The sequence below is a fragment of the Octopus bimaculoides genome, chromosome 2 (assembly GCF_046866305.1).
Source record: "Octopus bimaculoides isolate indiv1 chromosome 2, ASM4686630v1, whole genome shotgun sequence".
Classification (NCBI taxonomy): domain Eukaryota; kingdom Metazoa; phylum Mollusca; class Cephalopoda; order Octopoda; family Octopodidae; genus Octopus; species Octopus bimaculoides.
The window spans coordinates 89,349,689-89,369,523 of record NC_142929.1 but is presented as its reverse complement, the minus strand read 5'-3'; the positions used below and the strand labels follow the sequence as shown (position 1 = coordinate 89,369,523).

The 19,835-nt window shown below is 35.4% G+C and overlaps 1 protein-coding gene across 1 annotated transcript in view; it reads left to right on the top strand.

Moving 5' to 3' along the window:
* The window catches only part of LOC106870661 (neuropeptide SIFamide receptor), a 324,203-nt gene extending 318,726 nt beyond the window's left edge, over positions 1–5,477 (top strand). Inside the window, exon 3 of the mRNA XM_014916811.3 lies at positions 4,271–5,477. Coding sequence (XP_014772297.1) covers positions 4,271–4,973 — 703 coding nt within the window. The 3' untranslated portion in view covers positions 4,974–5,477. The remainder of the gene's footprint in view (positions 1–4,270) is intronic.
* Positions 5,478–19,835: the final 14,358 nt, after the last annotated feature.

Genomic DNA, 19,835 nt, shown 5'->3' with positions numbered 1-19,835 from the left:
TAATAAATTTCCTTTACAACATAAGCAAATAGCTCACCTACTACTAACTACTAACAAGGATCGAGTAAATCTCACATTTCAGTATTCTCACATCTGGAACCGTTCTGATGTTTACACGTATATTTTAACCTTATCACGTTATAGAGCGTCTGAATATTTAGCATGAATTCTTTAGCCATCATATTCCAATCTCTGCCTTATAGACACGCCGTCTGTTTTCATGGCCTCGTCTCTCATCACCCATATTGAGTCACCTTCACTCCCATCACAGACTTTGCACTAACCTCTACATTCAGTCCTTCCTCCCACGAAATGTGCCCCAATGCAATTCCTTCTTCTCTGTTTCTTTGGCCAAGTGCTATATTATCCGATTCGAACCTTCTGGTCTTCCAGGGCCTTCGAATGCTATGGGCACTGCTCTTCACTCCAAACTAAGCCAAATGAGAAAATAAACAAGTTATCCTAAGTTCAAATTTTTATTCAGCTAGCGGGATCGCAGTTATCTCAAATATAAAGGGGACAACTATAGGAATGATAGGACTGTCTGAGAGTCCGATATTTGCACAGTACAATATCTTCTCTATTTTCAGCCGAAAATGTAACATAACGTATCAAACAATCACTACCAGAACTGGTGCTCGGATCTAAATTCACAGATTGAAAGAGATTAAAGATAAGCAGATCCCGAGTACAATATTCTGGTTCTTAGCATATGGTTCCAGTCGATTGTTCGTAATATTTCTAGAGAAAAGGGTGGCAAGCTGTCAGAATCGTTAGCCTTCCGGACAAAATGCTTGGCTATATTTCGTACGTTTTACGTTCTGAGTTCGAATAACACCAAACTCGACTTTGCCCCTTTATCCTTCCGGAAACGATTATGTTAGTACCAGTGCAACACTGAGATAGATATAATCGACTTGCTGCCATCCGCGAAATGACTGGCCTTGTGCCAAAATTTGGAACCAATATTTCTAGAGAAAGATGTAGCCTTACTTGACAGTTAGGTGAGCTGAATCACATAGAATAAATGATTCTGCATAGAAGCAAAGCGACATGCTAGTGTTCTATTTTTATTTGTCATTTAATCAGTGAAAGAACATTTATGATCTCTTCGAGGGTCTCCAAGACTCGTAGGGAAAAGGGAGAAAGTTATCTTCATACTGGTGACCTGCCACTGAGTGCTTCTCTTCCCACATAATGAATTCTGTAAAAAGGCCTGCAAGTTCGGTGGCAGGTAGAAAGTAATCAACTGATACTTATTTTACAGTCCCTGAAAAGATAAAAGACAATGTCGACCTCTGCGTAATTTGAATTTAAAAAGTAAAGACGGTAGAAATGCCGCAAACACTTTGCTCGACGTGTTAACGATTCTGTCAGCCCGCCTCCTTACTCTGTATTGTAATATTGCTTTCAAATTTTGGCACAAGGCCAGCAGGTTTTGGGAAGGAGTAAGTCGATTACATTGACCCCAGTGTTCAACAGGTACTTATTTTATCGACTCCGAAAGGATGAAAGACAAAGTCGAGTGCGGCAGAATTTAAAGACGAAATGTTGCCAAGCATTTCGCCTGGCATGATAATGATTCTGACAGTTCACTATTTTTCTAGTAGAATTCTGGAATATTCTGTAATATCCAATTTTGGAAGCGGAGTGATGAAAGATATATCACGAGGCGTGGCTTAACAACATCACCAGACCAATTTGTCTATTTAGCTGGGTAGGAAGCATTTGTATCATGATGTTGTCTAGGAATTAATGTGTGAATGTCTACATTTCCAAACTAACAAAACCAAAATCTTAACTGGATGGACAGTTGTATGTTCGTATTGCTAATGAACTTTGGACCAACCTACATCTATATACATATCTTAACATTTCTTACTAACAAGTAAATCTACACACCTCAATCTTCTTTTCCATATAATTCTCTCAAATTTCATCAACATTCCTCACTAGGATATCAGTAAAAATCGAATTTTTCACATGCACGTACGCACACAAACATATTCATACATACATAAGTACATGTGTGTGTGTGTGTGTGTGTGTGTGTGTATGTGTGTGTGTGTGTGTGTGTGTGTGTAATGCACATTAGGCCAAACTACTCTCAAATCTTCCTTTTCCACTCCACCAGATTCATGAGTGCACATGCACACCACATGCATGCAAGAACTACTTCTGGTCATCTGACATCAGCAAACGAACTGGCTCTGACACTTTTTGTTTTTTACACTCAAATAATGCATCCACACCGCCATTTCTTACCCTCACCAAAAGTTTCAATCACTTGCAAACCATAAATTATCTAAAATGTGGAAGAATGCTGCAATGTGTTCCAGTCGAAACTCTGACCCTTACAACTATCAGCGTGTCACTCTCGCATTCAGCTTCTTACATGTAATAGAGAGTGTGGTGAGCAGTAACAGTCTCCTATACCTTCCTTACCTTGGGATCAACGACATTCCCATTGCTCAACATTACGACTTCTTTAGAAAGCTTCACTCTCATATCAATCACTATTGTGCTCTCGCGCTTCAATAAATTATGGAAATCAATGTCTTTAGTCTCGGCAATGTACTTGTTCGCCTTTGAACTGGCATGCGATTCTCTGAACCACGCGGTTGGCTTATGGGCTCCATTGACTTTTAGTCTCTTAGATGAGAAGCATCCTGTCAGAACGTACGTAGAGCAGCAACATGTGTTCATGGGGCAGTCTCTGATACACAATTAGCCATCTCTGGTATGAACCAGAAGATTGGAATATTTTTACATTCTCATGCCGCACCGTTACCTCTCTTTCTCTCGTCACACCTATGTCTCATCTTAGGTCACTCTTCGACACTAAATATACAACCCATTCTCCCCCGACTGCAATCATTTTGAAATTCTCAGCATTTCTATGAACTTCATACTGACGACAATTTTCAAATCGCCATGAACATCAATCATATTGATCTGACGCGTCAATGGCTGCCAAGGTCTTGGCTGAGAACCTCCCGTTCGTTTTCACTAAACCATTAAATATATATGTATATGTCTGCGTGAATGTGCCAGTAGATTTGTATGTAAGTATATACATAGTCAAAGACACACACCACACATACACGCTGATACACACGTATACACACATATATACATTTATAAACTACGTGCTTGTGTGCTGTAGCCTAAAGTCAATAAACATCAAAAAGAGCAACACGGAGAAAACAAATTTTAACAGATATTATTTTTGTTTATTAATTTAACGCTTGAGAAGTTGAAATCAATGTGGTACGTCTGTGTCAGATATATATATATATATATATATATATATATATATCAGTATGTATGTATATATATGTATGTATGTATGTATGTATATGCATATATATGTATGTATATATATATATATATATATATATATATATATATATATATATATATATATATATATATATATATATATATATATATAGAAAGATAGATAGATAGATAGATAGATAGATAGATAGATAGATAGATAGATAGATAGATAGATAGATAAAACTTACCTGGGAAAGGATGCGTGGCGTTCGATCATATAGTAATATAAATAATATATAAACATATGCATATATCCATACATATATGTACATATCTACATATATATGTATACATACATGCATATATAGGTACAGGACATCACAAAAAAACCGTTATACACAATGAGAAACGAAAACAGAAAACGAACTTTTTTCAAATAACGAAAAAAACAAACAGAAAAACGAGATATGCAACATAAAGAGTATAACCCTTCGTCAGTTATCCCTGTTACACCTACTCCGCGTTTCCAAGTTACGAAACGCGGAGTAGATGGAACAGGGACAACTGACGAAGGGTTATACTCTTTATGTTGCATATCTCGTTTATCTGTTTTCGTGTCTCATTGTATTTAATGTTTTTTGTGATGTCCTGTACCCATATATGCATGTATGTATGCATACATACGTAGGTATGTACATATATGTATGGATATATGCATATAATTATATATTATTTATGTTATTATATATATATATATATATATATATATATATATATATATATATATATACGCACATGCATATGTGCATTTACATATATATTTATATTTGTATATATACATAGGCGCTTATATATATATATCTATATGTGTGTGTATGTGTGTGTATGTGTGTATGTACGTATGTACGCATGTGTGTATATATGTATATATATGTATATTATATTTATTTATATACTTACACTAATATACTTTTCTTGTCTTTTTCAGATACTTAGCTATATGCTACACCTTACAGTTCAAAATATCAACAACTGTTTCACGAGTTATTATTGTATCTACTTGGATATTTGCACTTCTTGTAATGATACCGTGGGCTGTATTCTATAGGCAAATTCCACACAGTAATGTATTCATTTGCTTCCCTGATTGGCCAGATGCGGAAACAGGAAAAGCGTTTTTCCTTGCAGCTATCTTCCTTTGTTGTTATACTATACCGCTGTTATTAATCATTTTGTGTTATATCTTAATTGGTCTGCGCGTGTGGAACAGAGATTCTCCAGGATTGTGTGACAAATCTCAGGTAATTATGAAATCAAAAATCAAGGTGGTCAAAATGCTTGTTGTGGTTGTGTTGCTCTTTGGACTATCTTGGTTACCAATATACACCATACAACTCTGCGTTTATTTCATACCGAATTTACAAAGCACGACACTATTAAATCAAGTTATCGTCCCGATAGCTCAATGGCTTGGACTTGCAAATAGTGGAACAAATCCAGTTATATATTGCTTTTTCAGCAATAAATTCCAGCAGAGTTTAAAAAATATGATCATGTGTCAGAAAAACAGATATTTTGGTAGCGGTGACCAGAGAAATGCCACAACAAAATACATGACAGTTGAGTACGCAAGTGGCCAGGTCACGATGTCTGTAAAGAGGTCTGCAGCACGTAGCGATGATCCTATATAAAATTCCTCACTCTGCATGATCCTATACAAAAAGAAAACCATACCAACGTCATAGAAACGACGCAATATTAACTATATGAGTTTAGTGGTAATTTCCTTCCATCAATGCAGGAAATTGCCATTTCTTTTCACAGAAAAAACCCCCTCCAAATTGTGGAAAATATCACTCACTAATTGACAATCTTCAACACAAGTATTATATATTCTGTGAAGACAAAATCAGCAGCTAATATACTAACTAAACTGTCTCGAAACTAAGTATTACACTTGATATTCAACATGTTTTCCCCTTTGTTTTAGCATTTTTCGTTGTTTTTTTTGTTTGTTTCCGTTTTTCTTTTCCTCTGAAACTATGAAGTATTGTGAAAATTTAGTGAAGCAAATGAAGTGGCTACTAGTAACAATTATTTTATATTCATTTATCGTGGTTTCTTCTTTTGTTTGTTTTACTAATCCAAAATAATTTGGAAACTTTGTAAATAAATTTCTGTAATTGGTCCTGAAATTTTTCATATTTATGATTATTTAATAATATTTTAAAAATATAGACGCATTCTTCGAAAACTTTTTCTAGTGCAATATTTCAATTATTGCAAAAATTATTGATTTTATTATTTCTTCCAATATAATTTTGAGGCAGTCAACGGTAGAAACTATAAAAATCTGAAACAAAAGATTTAAGGTGTTGTACTTATGTAACTTAACGCTCTGGGTCGAATACTGCAAATATACCTCGTACGCCGTTAACATACTGTAAAAGGGTATGAATGTGACATCTCGGTTTCCTTCCAGCATAAACATTATCTACATCTAAGATAAATTGGAATTTAAATTCGAAGCGATAATCATCAATACACAAGTAATTCATTCATTATTGTAATCATTATCATCATTATCATCATCATTATTATTATTTTATTATTATTACCATTATCTTCACTGTTATTTAGGCGGCGAGCTGGTAGAAGTTAGCAGGCCGAGCAAAATGCTTCCCGGCTTTTCGTCCATCCTTACGTTCAGAGTTCAAATTCTGCTGAGGTCAACTTTGCTTTTCCTGCTTTCAGGGTCGATAAATTAAGCCCCAGTGAAACACTGGGGCGGATGCAATCGACTAGTCCCATCCTTTCAATTTCAGGCCTTGTGTTTTTAGTAGAAAGGATTATCATTATTATTTTTTTTTTAAACTCAGGTTTAGTTTGAACTGTTGGAGTCTTGCATGCACATTTGGCTTGATGCATGCAGCCTAGGGTATCTGTTTCCTAATTATTCCGGTCGTGCCAAGGAGACAAAGCTTTTGTAACAATTCTACTGGCCACTCTATTCCGATTTCTTTATATTCCACTTGATGCCTTCTGATGCTGTCCCCAAAGACCCAACAATAATTGGCACTAGCTTTACCTTCTTCATTTTCCGTAGCCCAGCTGTTAGGTACTTATTATTATATAATCTACTTGTCCCCTCCCACAGAAATGGCCGCCCTTGTGGCAAAATTTGAAACCATTATTATTATTATTATTTTATGTTTGACTTTTGTTTTGCATTTGTACAAGTTGGATCCAAGTCTCACCCAGAGACCTCAAGAGACAACAAGTTAGAAGTTCATGTAGGTGTTATGCCTAGGGTACCATATATTTGGATTTGTACAGTTTTGTTCAAGTGAATGTTTAAGAAACCATAAGAAAATTATGTTTGCTTTAAAATTTGAGATCACATAGACAGTATTTTACGTAGGATATGGGCAGTTCCCATGAGCACTATCTTTTGGACTTCAGCCATTTTGGGGTTTCCTGGTATCTGAGCTAGGTAGTAATCAGCCCTATTATTATTATTATTATTCAGTAGTTTTATTTTTATAACGTGCTTTCACTTCACTACCGAGCGCAGCTCTGTGTGCCTTGGGTATGTGCTGTGGTTTGCTGTGATGCTCTTATGGTTACTGTATTGAAAGTGTTTTGCGTAGGATGTGTGCAGTGCCCAGTAGTGCAATTTTCTGTATGTTATATATATTTGTAAGTCCTGGTGTTTTTGTTATGTATTTGTCTGAATATTTTTTTATTATACCTAAGGCCCCTACTATGATAGGAATTGTTTCTGTTTTTAGATTCCACATTCGAGTTATCTCTATTTCCAAGTCTTTGTATTTTGAAAGTTTTTCCATTTCTTTTAGGGAAACGTTGTCATCTGCTGGTATTGATACATCAATTAGAAAGCATTTTTTTCTTCATGATCTTTGACAACTATATCTGGTCTATTTGCCTTAATTTGTCTATCTGTGTGTATTGGCATATCCCAGAGTATGGTTGCTTTCTCGTTTTCTGTGACCTTTTCTGGCGTGTGTTTATACCATCTTTTTCTGTTGTTATTCCATAGTGTTGGTATAGTGTTATTATTATTATTATTATTTTATGTTTGACTTTTGTTTTGCATTTGTACAAGTTGGATCCAAGTCTCACCCAGAGACCTCAAGAGACAACAAGTTAGAAGTTCATGTAGGTGTTATGCCTAGGGTACCATATATTTGGATTTGTACAGTTTTGTTCAAGTGAATGTTTAAGAAACCATAAGAAAATTATGTGTTTGCTTTAAAATTTGAGATCACATAGACAGTATTTTACGTAGGATATGGGCAGTTCCCATGAGCACTATCTTTTGAACTTCAGCCATTTTGGGGTTTCCTGGTAGTAATCAGCCCGTTTCGCTGTCATTCCTAGGGCACCTATGACAATAGGTATTGTTTTCGTCTTCAGATTCCACATTTTGCTAATTTCTATTTCAAGATCTTTATATTTGCTCAGTTTTTGGTAGGTCTTGACAGATACGTTTATATCAATTGGGACAGTCATATCAATGAGGAGGCATGATTTTTGTCTGAAGTCTTTCAATATGATGTCTGGCCTATTTGCGTCTATCTTTCTGTCAGTTTGAATGGTGAAGTTCCAGAGGATTGCAATGTGATCATTTTCAAGTACTGGGGGTGGTTTGTGTTCCCACCAGTTTTTATCATGGGGCAAGTCCAGGTTTTTGCATATTACCCAGTGAATATATTGTGCAGCTCTATCATGCCTGTTGAGATACTCTGTAGGCGCAAGCAGACTGCACATGGAGACAACATGATCGATGGTCTCATTTTGTTGTTGGCATATACGACATAATGGGAGCTGCCGTTCTTTAATATGTTGGCCTGGTAGTTCTTTGTAGGTAGGCATTGATCTTGGGCTGCTATGATAAACCCCTCTGTTTCTGATTTCAAGCCAGAGGCCATTAACCATTGGTGGGTAAGGGCTTTGTTAATATCTGCATTATTCGCTCTCTTTGGGTATTTGCCATTGAGAGGTTTTCCATGCCATTTTTCAGTCATAATATCTAAGGCAGCAATTTTAGCACGGGTTTTCAAGCACTTAGCTTTTTCTGCAGGTGTTTCTAGTTCGTCTAATTCTTGAATTTGTTGCAATTGGAATTCACTTAGATATTCCTTTGCCTGTTTTGTTACTGAGTAAGATGCTTTCTTGCTTTCATGTTTTAAGACAAGATTTAGCATCCAGTCCTCAGAGGTTTTCAGATAGGTGTCTAGGCCAATTGTGGCTACCTTCATTGATAATGCCAGCTGTAGAAGTCCTCGACCTCCCTCTTTTCTTGGCAGATAAAGACGTTCTATATCTGCCTTAGGGTGGTGCATTCTATGCATTGTCAACAGTTTTCGTATTTTTCTGTCAACATTACATATTTCAGTAATTGACCAGTTAACGATATTGAAACTGTAAGTCACGACTGGTATGGCTAGAGCATTGATCGCTTCGATCCTGTTTCTCGCGTTCAGCTCTGTCTTCAGTATTGCTCTCACCCTGCGATAACATTCTCTTCTGATCCTTTCCCTCATCACTGAGTGCTTGATATTGTCCCCTTCAATTACCCCTAGGTATTTGTAGCTCTCCGCTGCTTCTAACTCTTTTATGACATTTTGCTGGTCAAGGTTCACATTAGATGTATTTGTCATTTTTCCTTTGATAAAGGTAGCTTTTGCACATTTATCAAGGCCAAATTGCATCCTGATGTCATCACTGAATTGTTTAACAATCGTTAGTAGGCCTTTGAGTTGTTGGTCATTTTTTGCAAAGAGCTTTAAATCATCCATGTAAATGAGATGATTTATATTTTTATCAAATATTTTATAACCATACTGTGCATCATTGAGCAATTTTGAGAGCGGTATTAGGGTTAGACAGAAGAGGAGTGGTGATAGTGAGTCACCCTGGAAAATGCCACATGAAATTCTTACATCTCCAGCAATTAGAGATTCATTGTCATTGTTCAACATCAGTGTGGTTCTCCATAATCTCATACTTACAGATAAAAAGTTTCGCAGAGTAGGAGCTATTTTATACATTTCCAGACATTTCCTAATCCAGCTATGTGGTAGGCTATCAAAGGCCTTTTTATAGTCTATCCAGGCTATTGACAAGTTTTTGTTTCGCTTGTGACAATCTTCTAAGATCATCTTATTGATGAGTAGCTGATCTTTACAACCATAAGATCCACGTTTACATCCCTTTTGCTCATTAGGGAATATGCTACTTTCTATTAAAAAACTATAGGTGTACTCGGTTAGGACAGATGTTAGCGTCTTATACATTGTTGTTAAGCAGGTTATGGGGCGATAATTTGTTGGTTCGTTTGTTTCCTCATTTTTTGGAAGCAGGAATGTTAAACCATTAACTCGCCAAGAAGGCATCAAACTAGGATTTTGCGAAACATCGTTGTAAAGTTTTGTTAGCAGTTCATGGCTTTCTGGGAAGGCATTCAACCAGAAGTTAGGAATTTTATCCTTTCCTGGAGACTTCCATTTGCTTGACCTCCTGAGAGCAGATCTTATATCTTCTACCTTGACCCTCTCCCACTTTTGCTCCTCTAAGGAGTCTAGGTCTGTAGATATTCTATCAATCCAAGGGGCCTTTTCATTGTGTGCTTTATCTTCTGTCCAGATTTTATTCCAAAATTCTTGCACTTCTTTTGATGGGACAGACTTTATTATTACTGATGTTTTCCCTATCTTCCTGTAGAAATTGTTGGGGTTATTTTTGAACATGCTATTATCTCGGAAGAATCTAACACGCTTTTCATACCTTGCTATGCGAGCAGCTTTAGCACATACCTTTTGCTTGATGGTTTCTATGGTGGCATCAATGTCAACTATGGTTTTCATATTATATTTTTTTCTTTAGTTTTTGGGTCTTTGTAGGTTTGATACTCTTGTCAAATTTAAGGTCTTTCAAACATTCTATGTCAGATCTAAGCAGCTTAATTTGGTGTTGAATGCGTTCTTGCCAAGAAGGCTTTTTGTGGGAGTGTTGTCTTTTTCTAATCTTTTCAGCACATAGAATCGTTGAGATTCTTGCGGATGCATAGTACAGGTGGTTGAGATCTGTAATATCAACATCATTAGCTGAAATTATATCCTTAAGTGCAAGGCAGATTTTACCAATTACTTTCAGGTTTTGGTTAGAATTGCGAATTTTGGGGAGAGTGTCGCGTTCATTCATACTAGTTTCTTTAATTTTCAGCCATTCAATCATGATTTGATTTTTTAGATCATGTAGTTCTGTTGCGTCGATTTCTGTATGACTTTCTTCATCTATTTGATTTTCACCTGCCTTAACTCTTTCAATCATTACTGTATTTTCATCAGCCTTGGGCTGCTTTATAATTATTTCCTCTGTAGTATCTTCTTTAGCTGCAGTTTCATTCTTTTTATCCCTTACTGCTTGTTTAATTTGGTCAATCTCTACTTCAGTTAGTAAATTTTTTTTCATAATGTTTCCCTCTGACGTTGGCAAGTTTGTTACTGTCTATGTAGTGTCTTACTTCAAGGTGTTTCTGTATCCAGTTTAAGTAGGTTTGTACAGTATTAGATTTATCTGTAGGGAAATATATGGCATGGTAGAAGGTTGTAAGAACTTCTTTATTATCTTCCCTAGACCATTTTTCATTCTTTTTCTTTTGGTTATTTGATGACGAGCATGGATGGCCATCTGTTGGAATATTCCGGTTGTGGGGTACTTCCAGCTCCTGTGTGTCGGGAAGAATTGAACCAGTAGCAGATTTCTCGACTCGGATCTGGTTCATTATCCGAGTAAGTGGTCCTTTATAATCCGGTCTATGACCATTCCGGTTTGTATCTTGTTTTATTAACAGTGAGGCATAACAAGCTTCGACGTTGACGCTAGGGGACGGATCTGTCTGTTTAGGGTAAATTTTTTGAGACAACACCGTCTCCGAGCTCTCGTGACGTAACTTCTTAAGGCTAGCAGATCTATTTCGAGTAAGTGGCCATTTGTGATTCGGTCGACGACCAATCTGGTTTGTGATCTGCTTTGTTATCATTATTATTATTATTATTATTATTATTATTATTATTATTATTATTATTATTATTATTATTGCATGAAAACACACAGCTTAATTTGCTGGGTATCTTGGAAAGTGTCAGCTGTCCACATCCAGCAGGTTAAGGTGACACTTGTTTACTGGTGATGCTTCAAGAACCCTGCGAAGAATTCTTGCAGTTCCAAGCAATGCTGATTTTTTTAGGTGTTCTACCTTCACACTTGCACCAATCTTTTTCAGCCATGCTGGTAGTTGAGTGCTGATACTTCCAAGTACACCAATTACTATTGGTATCACGTCTACTCTCTTCATTGACCACAAAATTCGTATTTCTCATTTCAAATCGTCATAGTTTTTTATGTTTTCTTCTTTCATATTCGTCCTGTTGTCACTTGGGCATGCTATGTCGATTCTCATACATGCTCTTTCTCTTTTATTCACCACAACAATGTCCAGCCTCCGTTGTCTAGTCGTGTGATCGCACTGGATCAATGCATGCCACAAGATTTTACAACTTTCATTTTCGTTGACTCCTTCTGAAGTGTGCCCATACTATGTCTTTGCTCTTTGTAGGCCGTGATTTCCACAGAGCTCTCAATGGATCATTCTTGCCAAATTGTCATGGCGTCTTTTGCATTCGCGTTGTGCCAATCTCAGGCATTCGCTAGTGATGTGCCATACCGTTTCACCCCCTCTTATCATCATCATCATCATCATCATCATCATCATCATCATCATCATCAACATCATCATCATTATTATTATTATTATTATTATTATTATTATTATTATTATTATTATTATTATTATTATTATTATTATTATTATTATTATTATTATTATTATTAAGGTGGTGAACTGGCAGAATCGTTAGCGAACTGGATAGAATACTTAGCAGTATTTTGCCCGTTGCTGCGTTCTGAGTTCAAATTCCGTCGAGGTCCATTTTTCCTTTCATCCTTTCAGGCGTTGTGCCTTTAGTAGAAAGGATTATTATTATTATGAAGCCATGCCGGAGGAAATACTTAGCGCCATTTTGTCCGCTTTTAGTCCTGACTTCCAATTCCACTCAGGGGATCGATAAAATAGAGTATCAATCAATCCTGGGGTTGAAATAGTCAATCATCCGTCTAAAAGAATTCATCGCTTCAGGCTTATATCACAATAATAATTATTAGATCTATTGTTTCGAAATATCATACAGGCCTCTTTTATCTAATAGATTTATCACATTAAAAATAAACAATAAACAGCATATGATTGTATTTTTACTTTTTTCTGATTTGACTTCCAAAGCAATTTGATATATTCATTTGTATAGTTGGATGTTGTCGATAATTATCTTAAAATAATTGTTCCTCATAATAATTAAAATAATTGTTCCGCATAATAATCTCAATGATATCATTTCAAACGTTTAAGGTGTCTAGACACGTGTAGCCGTTAGCACACATTAAAAAAAAATAGAATTACTTACATCTTGCTTTAAACTATTTTTATCGTCTATCGTTTATCAGCTTGAAACAAAAGACAAATTAAACTGTTAATTGAAGAGGACGTTATTTACGTCAAGATTAGAACCATTAAGCATACATTTGAGATAACAATTATACGTAACTTCTATACAATTCTAATTATTAAATGGTTTGTTTTGTGGCATTTATGACTGTCGGGTTGATATTCAGTTAAATATTGAGATTTACATGATTTTATAGCTAATGCGCTTTGCATATTATCATTTATTGAAATCTTTTCCACGGGATAGTGAGATATGAGAGAAGCTAGCGATATATATTAATTTCTTTATCGTTATTTCTAGTCTTTCTGTTCTATTTAACCCTCTTCTTATAGTGATCAATGCAAGGGGATTTGAATAGCACATAAAGATACAGTATATACATATGGGCATTTTCAGATATCATAAAAACATAACCGTAAATACATACTTAAATATGCAAATAAGGCTCTAGCATAGGTGTACACACACACACACACACACACACACACACACACACACACACACACACACACACACACACACACACACAAACAGATATGCTCATACATAGATCTATATAAAACTTTAGACAAAGAAAAGTTGAAAGAAGCAGTCTTGCCACTTATATAAATATAACAAATTTTCCTAACTCTTCAATCCCATTGCCCCTACCCATCTCTCCTCCTTCCATGTGACCGGTGTTCAACCAGCCATGACTTTCTTTGTTGGTCTGATTGCCGACCGCCAACACATCTTATGTCCATCTATGTTCCTGCCTTTAGGTTTTCACTTCATACACGCCAGCTCAGTCGAAAGACACCTGTTGTTATTTCTTGTTGTTTGTATTCGTAATTGTGTACCATGTTCTCCGTTTTTTTTGTTTGTTTGTTGTTTTGTGTTTGTTACCGTACACATTCGCTAGCTTTCTTACAATGGGGTCTAATGCTCTTAGCTTGGACTTTTGTGGTTGGGGCAACCAGATCGAACCATCTCAAGTGTAACTGCCCGACATGGTCGTGACTTCTAGAACTTGCCTGAGGAAAGAAAGCCACGTATGACCTGTCTTTTTTTTTTGCCTGTCCTCCTAATTGTTGTTTTTCTTGTTCGCCTTTGTTTCGCCTATCTGTCCGAATGATTTAATGTCCTCTATTGTGTTTTTGTTCCATTTTTGTATTTATATATATAACATAAATTAGCTTTCTAAATATTGTTAATTATTTTCCGAACACCGATATGTAAAATAAAATATATTTTGTCGAACTAATAGTCACTGATAAAATGTTCAAGTATAGTTTATATATATGTATATGTGTGTGTGTCTGTGTGTGTATGTGCGTGTGTGTGTGTGTGTGCTTGTGTGCGTGTGTGTGTGTGTGTGTGCGTTCATGTGTATACTTTTGTACGTCACAGGAATAGCATAACCTCTCCTCTTCTTGTCGCTCTACTTCTTAATGTTAATTGCCTTTCAAAAACACTTATCAATTGAAGAAAGTGAAACTCAACATTAACATTAGTCTCTGCACATCTATCTTCTGATCAAGAATTGCTTTAATATTCCCTTTATCAACATATTCATATATCTGAAGAAACTGAAAAGTAATTTTCTTACAAACCCATCAAACGTATCTAGTTTTTGAAAGAAATATCATTTTTAACGTTTAAAACCCAATGATCGACTCTCGATCATTCAATCCCTTTTGCCTATGAATGCGCTCGTTCAAGTATCTCTTATCAGCTTAAAAGCGAAATTATTAATATTATTTTAAAACCGGAATGGAGTCAATGAAAGAATGTTTAGTCACCGGTGACATTCTACAAAATTATAGCTAGGTTAGGTTGATTAATGCAGCAAAACTTGCAAAATCTAGAATAACACATTTTATAAATGTTGCTTTTAAATACACTTAATTCTATTGTTATTATGTTTTACAAACGTAATTATTAGTACACACGTATTTCTCCAAATATAAATTTCTACATACTTTTAATATTGATTTCAAATTTTAGCACAAGGCCAGCAAGTTCGGGAAAGTGGGTAAGTTGATTACATGAACACCAGTATTCAACTGGTACTTATTTTATCGACCGCGATAGTATGAAAGGTAAAGTCGACCTCGGCGAATTTTGAACTCAGAACACAAAGACAGACGAAATGTTGCTAAGCATATCACATGGCGTGCTAACGAATGTTCCAGCTTGACGCCTTCTATACTTGCACCCAGGGCAAAATTCTTTAGCGGCATTTTGTCCATCTTTACGTTCTGAGATTAAATTCCGACGAGATAGACTTTGTCTTTGATCCTTCCGAGGTTGATAAAATAAGTACCTGCTAGACACTGTAGTCAATGTAATCGACTTACTTCCTCTCCCGAAAATGCTGGTCGTGTTGTGCCAAAATTTGAAACCAATATTGTTATTAATACATACATAAATATGAATGTATGTATATTAGGAAACATCACATTTTTTGGTATAAATTTTAATATCGTTATCAAGCTAACCATAAAATGATTCCATTTTACAAATAACAGTTACATAATCTATAATAACAACTGTGATTTCATAACAACCAACAAGTGTCCACTATTATAAGCAAACATTTTTACTGTACATTTTTTAAATAGAAACTTTCATGTTCTATTTTTCATAATCTTGCCGGATGTTGGTAACATGTAACTCAAACTAATTAGCAGACACCTATAGACCAATTAACAGACTCAAACGCACACATTGAAACAGACACTCAGACGCATGTATTTTTATATTTGTCTTTTATCTTTTACTTGCTTAAGTCATTGAACTGCGACAACGCTACAGTTCGCCTTCATGTCGAATAAATAGAGTCTATTATTGAGTTTTAAGTCCGACAGTTATTGTATCGTTGATAGAGGAATAAACCCAAGCACGCACACACGCACACATATGCACGCACACACGCACACATATGCACGCACACACGCACACACACACACACGAATACATACGCACGCGTGCATGCTCATACACTTAAGCACGCACATATATGTAGGCATAATGTTTGTATGAGATACTCAATTCTATTAAACTTATATCACATTCTCGCGAAAAGATTTGACGGTTGTTTTTGTTAAATATATATATATATATATATATATATATATATATATATATATATATATATATATATATATGCATATAGCGAAGGTACATGGCTCAGTGGTTTAGGCATTTGGCTCACCAGTTTACGAGTTCGATTCCCGGTGGTGCGTAGTGTCCTTGAGTGCGACAATTCACTTCACCTTGTTCCAGTCCACTCACCTGGAAAAAATGAGTTGTACCTGTAAATCAATAAGCCAGCTTTGCCTCATTGTATCACACTGAATCTCTCTATGAACTACGTTAATGTTACACGTGTGTGGGGAGTGCCCTACTACTTTCACGTTTATTTTACGAGAGAGTGTTCTGTTGATCGGCTCAACTGGAACCCTCGTCGTCGTAACTGCTGGACTGCCAGTAGTTTTTATATATATTCCTAAGTATATATGAAATAAGGCGTTTTAATGTTGAGCTCAAAATAGAAAAATAGCTATAAATAATAGCGTGTAAATATTGGATCAAACCCTCCTTCGAAGAGAAAAAGTGCAACGATGTCCGTGCAGCTCGAACCCGTATCTCTAAACATAAAGTAAAAAGGTAAAGTTAACTTCTCGTGTCATATCGCCTCATAAGCGTCGGTTTCCTGGTTTACATATTCCCTACCTGAACGGGATACCGGTCCGTCGAAGGACTACTCATTTTTGCCAGCTGAGTGGTCCGGAGCAACGTAAAATAAAGTTTTTGTTTGTTAAGAACACAACGCATCACCCGGTCCAGGAATCGAGACCACAATCTTATGACTATGAATCCAACACCATAACCACCAAGCCACTACATCTCTAAACATGACAGGTGTTCATATCTAACACACAAACAGGCATTGTAAAGTGATGGTCATCAGATGGAATCCATATTCACGTTAACGCTAACATTGAAAATGAAAATGATGGCTTCCAATTCTGGCAGCGTATGAGACGATAAATTCTTATGAAGTGGCATTACACTTTAATTATTCATACTTCCTTTAGGTTTGCTAAATATTTCATGAGAATTTTGAATGTTCAAAATAAATATATAATGACATATTAATCTATATAACTGAAGGTATCGGTTTACGGCTACATTTATCGTTACATATTTTAAAGAAGAAAGTCGACTTGTTATATCTGAGATATATTAAGTGAAAAGTTTTCATATAAGTTTCCATAATATATCGTTGTGTAATATATCCATTCTGTGAGATCGCGTTCTAACAAGCTACCAAAGCGGCTCCCAAAAAGCTACTGTCATTTTTGAAAGTTTTTGATCTCTGAGACGGTTTATGGCTACATTTATCATTAACTATTTTAAAGAAAGTTGATTTGTTAAATCTGAAGTATGTTAAGTAAAACGTTTTCATATGAGTTTCCGTGATATATCGTGGTGTAATAGATCCATTCTGGAAGTACGCGTTCTACCAAGTTGCCAAAACCCCACCCAGGAATTTTCTGCAATTATTGAAAGTCTTTGATGTCTGAAATCGAAATATTCAACAGCTTCATAAAGGTTTACGTATTTTTACCATAGTTTCTATCTTTTAGTATATTGTTTGCATCCTTGGTGGATTTTTCCATTCAATATCACCAACTATCGTGCACGAAACACATAATTACTGATGTGCTCCAAGTAACAAGTGCAAAAAGATCACTACGTTCAACTATTAAAAGAAGGAAGCTAAAGTATTCTCAACAACTTGTAAGGGCATAACATATACACATACCATTACTACAAGGAAATATAAATAGCAAACTATCGAGAGGAAACCCCGGAACAGACTGGTTTGATAACATGAAGGGTTGGAATAAATTGTATGGCGTCGTGTAAGAATGATATTCAACCTAATAAGAGAGATTACATCATGTTGTTGTTCTTGATGTTGATTCCGATGATGATAATGATGGTAAGATGATGATGATGACGACGACGACGATGATGATGTGGATGAGGATGTGGACGATGATCAGGAGCAGAAAGAAGACCAATACTCGATTCAGATTTGTAAGATTTGACTAGTTTATGTCTGTGGCCGAGCAGTTTACCTTTGCCGGTGTTGGATTAATAGTAATTTTTATTTAAAATGATATTTAATATAATTGTAACATAACATAAAATTATTTAGAACAAATAACACTCCTTCAGAGGTAATGGCTTATTAAAATAAAGATAACATTTACTGTGTTAAGCATAAGACATAACTTTTAACATAAACAGAACATCGGAAGGGATGATGTTGCGAAATTTTATGTTTGTGTAGCATATATATATGTGTATGTATATATATATATATATATATATATATATATATGTGTATATATATATATATATATATATATATATATATATATATATATATATATATATATATATATATATATATATATATAATATATATATATTATATATATTATATATATATATATATATATATATATATATATATATATATATATATATATATATATATATATATATATATAACTAGCAGAGGCACCCGGCGTTGCTCGGGAATGAAATTGTTGCTTGTATACTTGAAGAAAAAAAGGCAAAATATGCTGTATAGAAATTTGAGGACATTCTGTAGATGGACTCTCAGATGAATGATGGCTGTGCGCCTCTCATGAATAGGAAAATTGAAGATATGCCAAAAAGCCTCATTGGTACTTGGAAACATACGAAAATTAAAATGGGGATTAAATGAAAAAAATGATTTACGTGAATATCCTCACAAGACTAATTGAAATATATGGCGATTGTGGAACCTCCCACGCACGCATGCACGCGCGCGCGCATACACACTTGCGTCTTTGTAAATATGTTTGTATACATTTATGTATGTGTGTGTTTGTAAGAGACAGAGTGTGAGTGAGAGAGAGAGGTTTGTTGTCATGTATACGTACATGCATAAATATGCATACATCTTTGGATGTATGCATATGACAACACACCCCGTGACTCACTCACACTCTGTCTCTTACAAACACACACATACATAAATGTATACAAACATATTTACAAAGATACACGTGTGTATGCACGCGCGCCTGTGAGAGTGAAGCTTTTTGCCGTTGTTACGTCAATACCGGAAGTTGACATTCAGGAACCTTTTTAAAGAAGTGAATCTTAAATATAAAGCAATATTATTTATTTTTGATTTAAAAAATCAAATGAAGAGCCTAACATTTATCCGAGGTCAAATTATTCATGCATCACAAGTATGGAAGCATTTGGTGAAGTCGATTTCAGTGTTTGTAAGAGACAGAGTGTGAGTGAGAGAGAGTGGTGTGTTGTCATGTAAACGTACATGCGTAAATATGCATACATCTTTGGATGTATGCACATGACAACACACCCCTTGACTCACTCACATTATGTCTCTTACAAACACACACATACATAAATGTATACAAACATATTTACAAAGACACACGTGTGTATGCACGCGCGCGTGTGAGATGAAGCTTTTTGCCGTTGTTACGTCAAAACCGGAAATTGACATTGAGGAACCTTTTTAAAGAAGTAAATCGTAAATATAAAGCAATATTATTTATTTTTAATTTAAAAAATCAAATGAAGAGCCTAACATTTATCCGAGGTCAAATTATTTATGCATCACAAGTATGGAAGCATTTGGTGAAGTCGATTTCACGTGAAAAGCGATTACACACACATCTCCGTTTTATATATAGTATAGATATATATACATATATTATATATATATAATAATATGTGAGTATATGCATATATACGTACCTGTATGTACATACCTACATCTACATGTTTATATAGATGCATATCTGGGTACAGGACGTCACAAAAAGACGTGGACAAAATGAAAAACAGAACATAAACAGAGCACAGAAAACACACAGG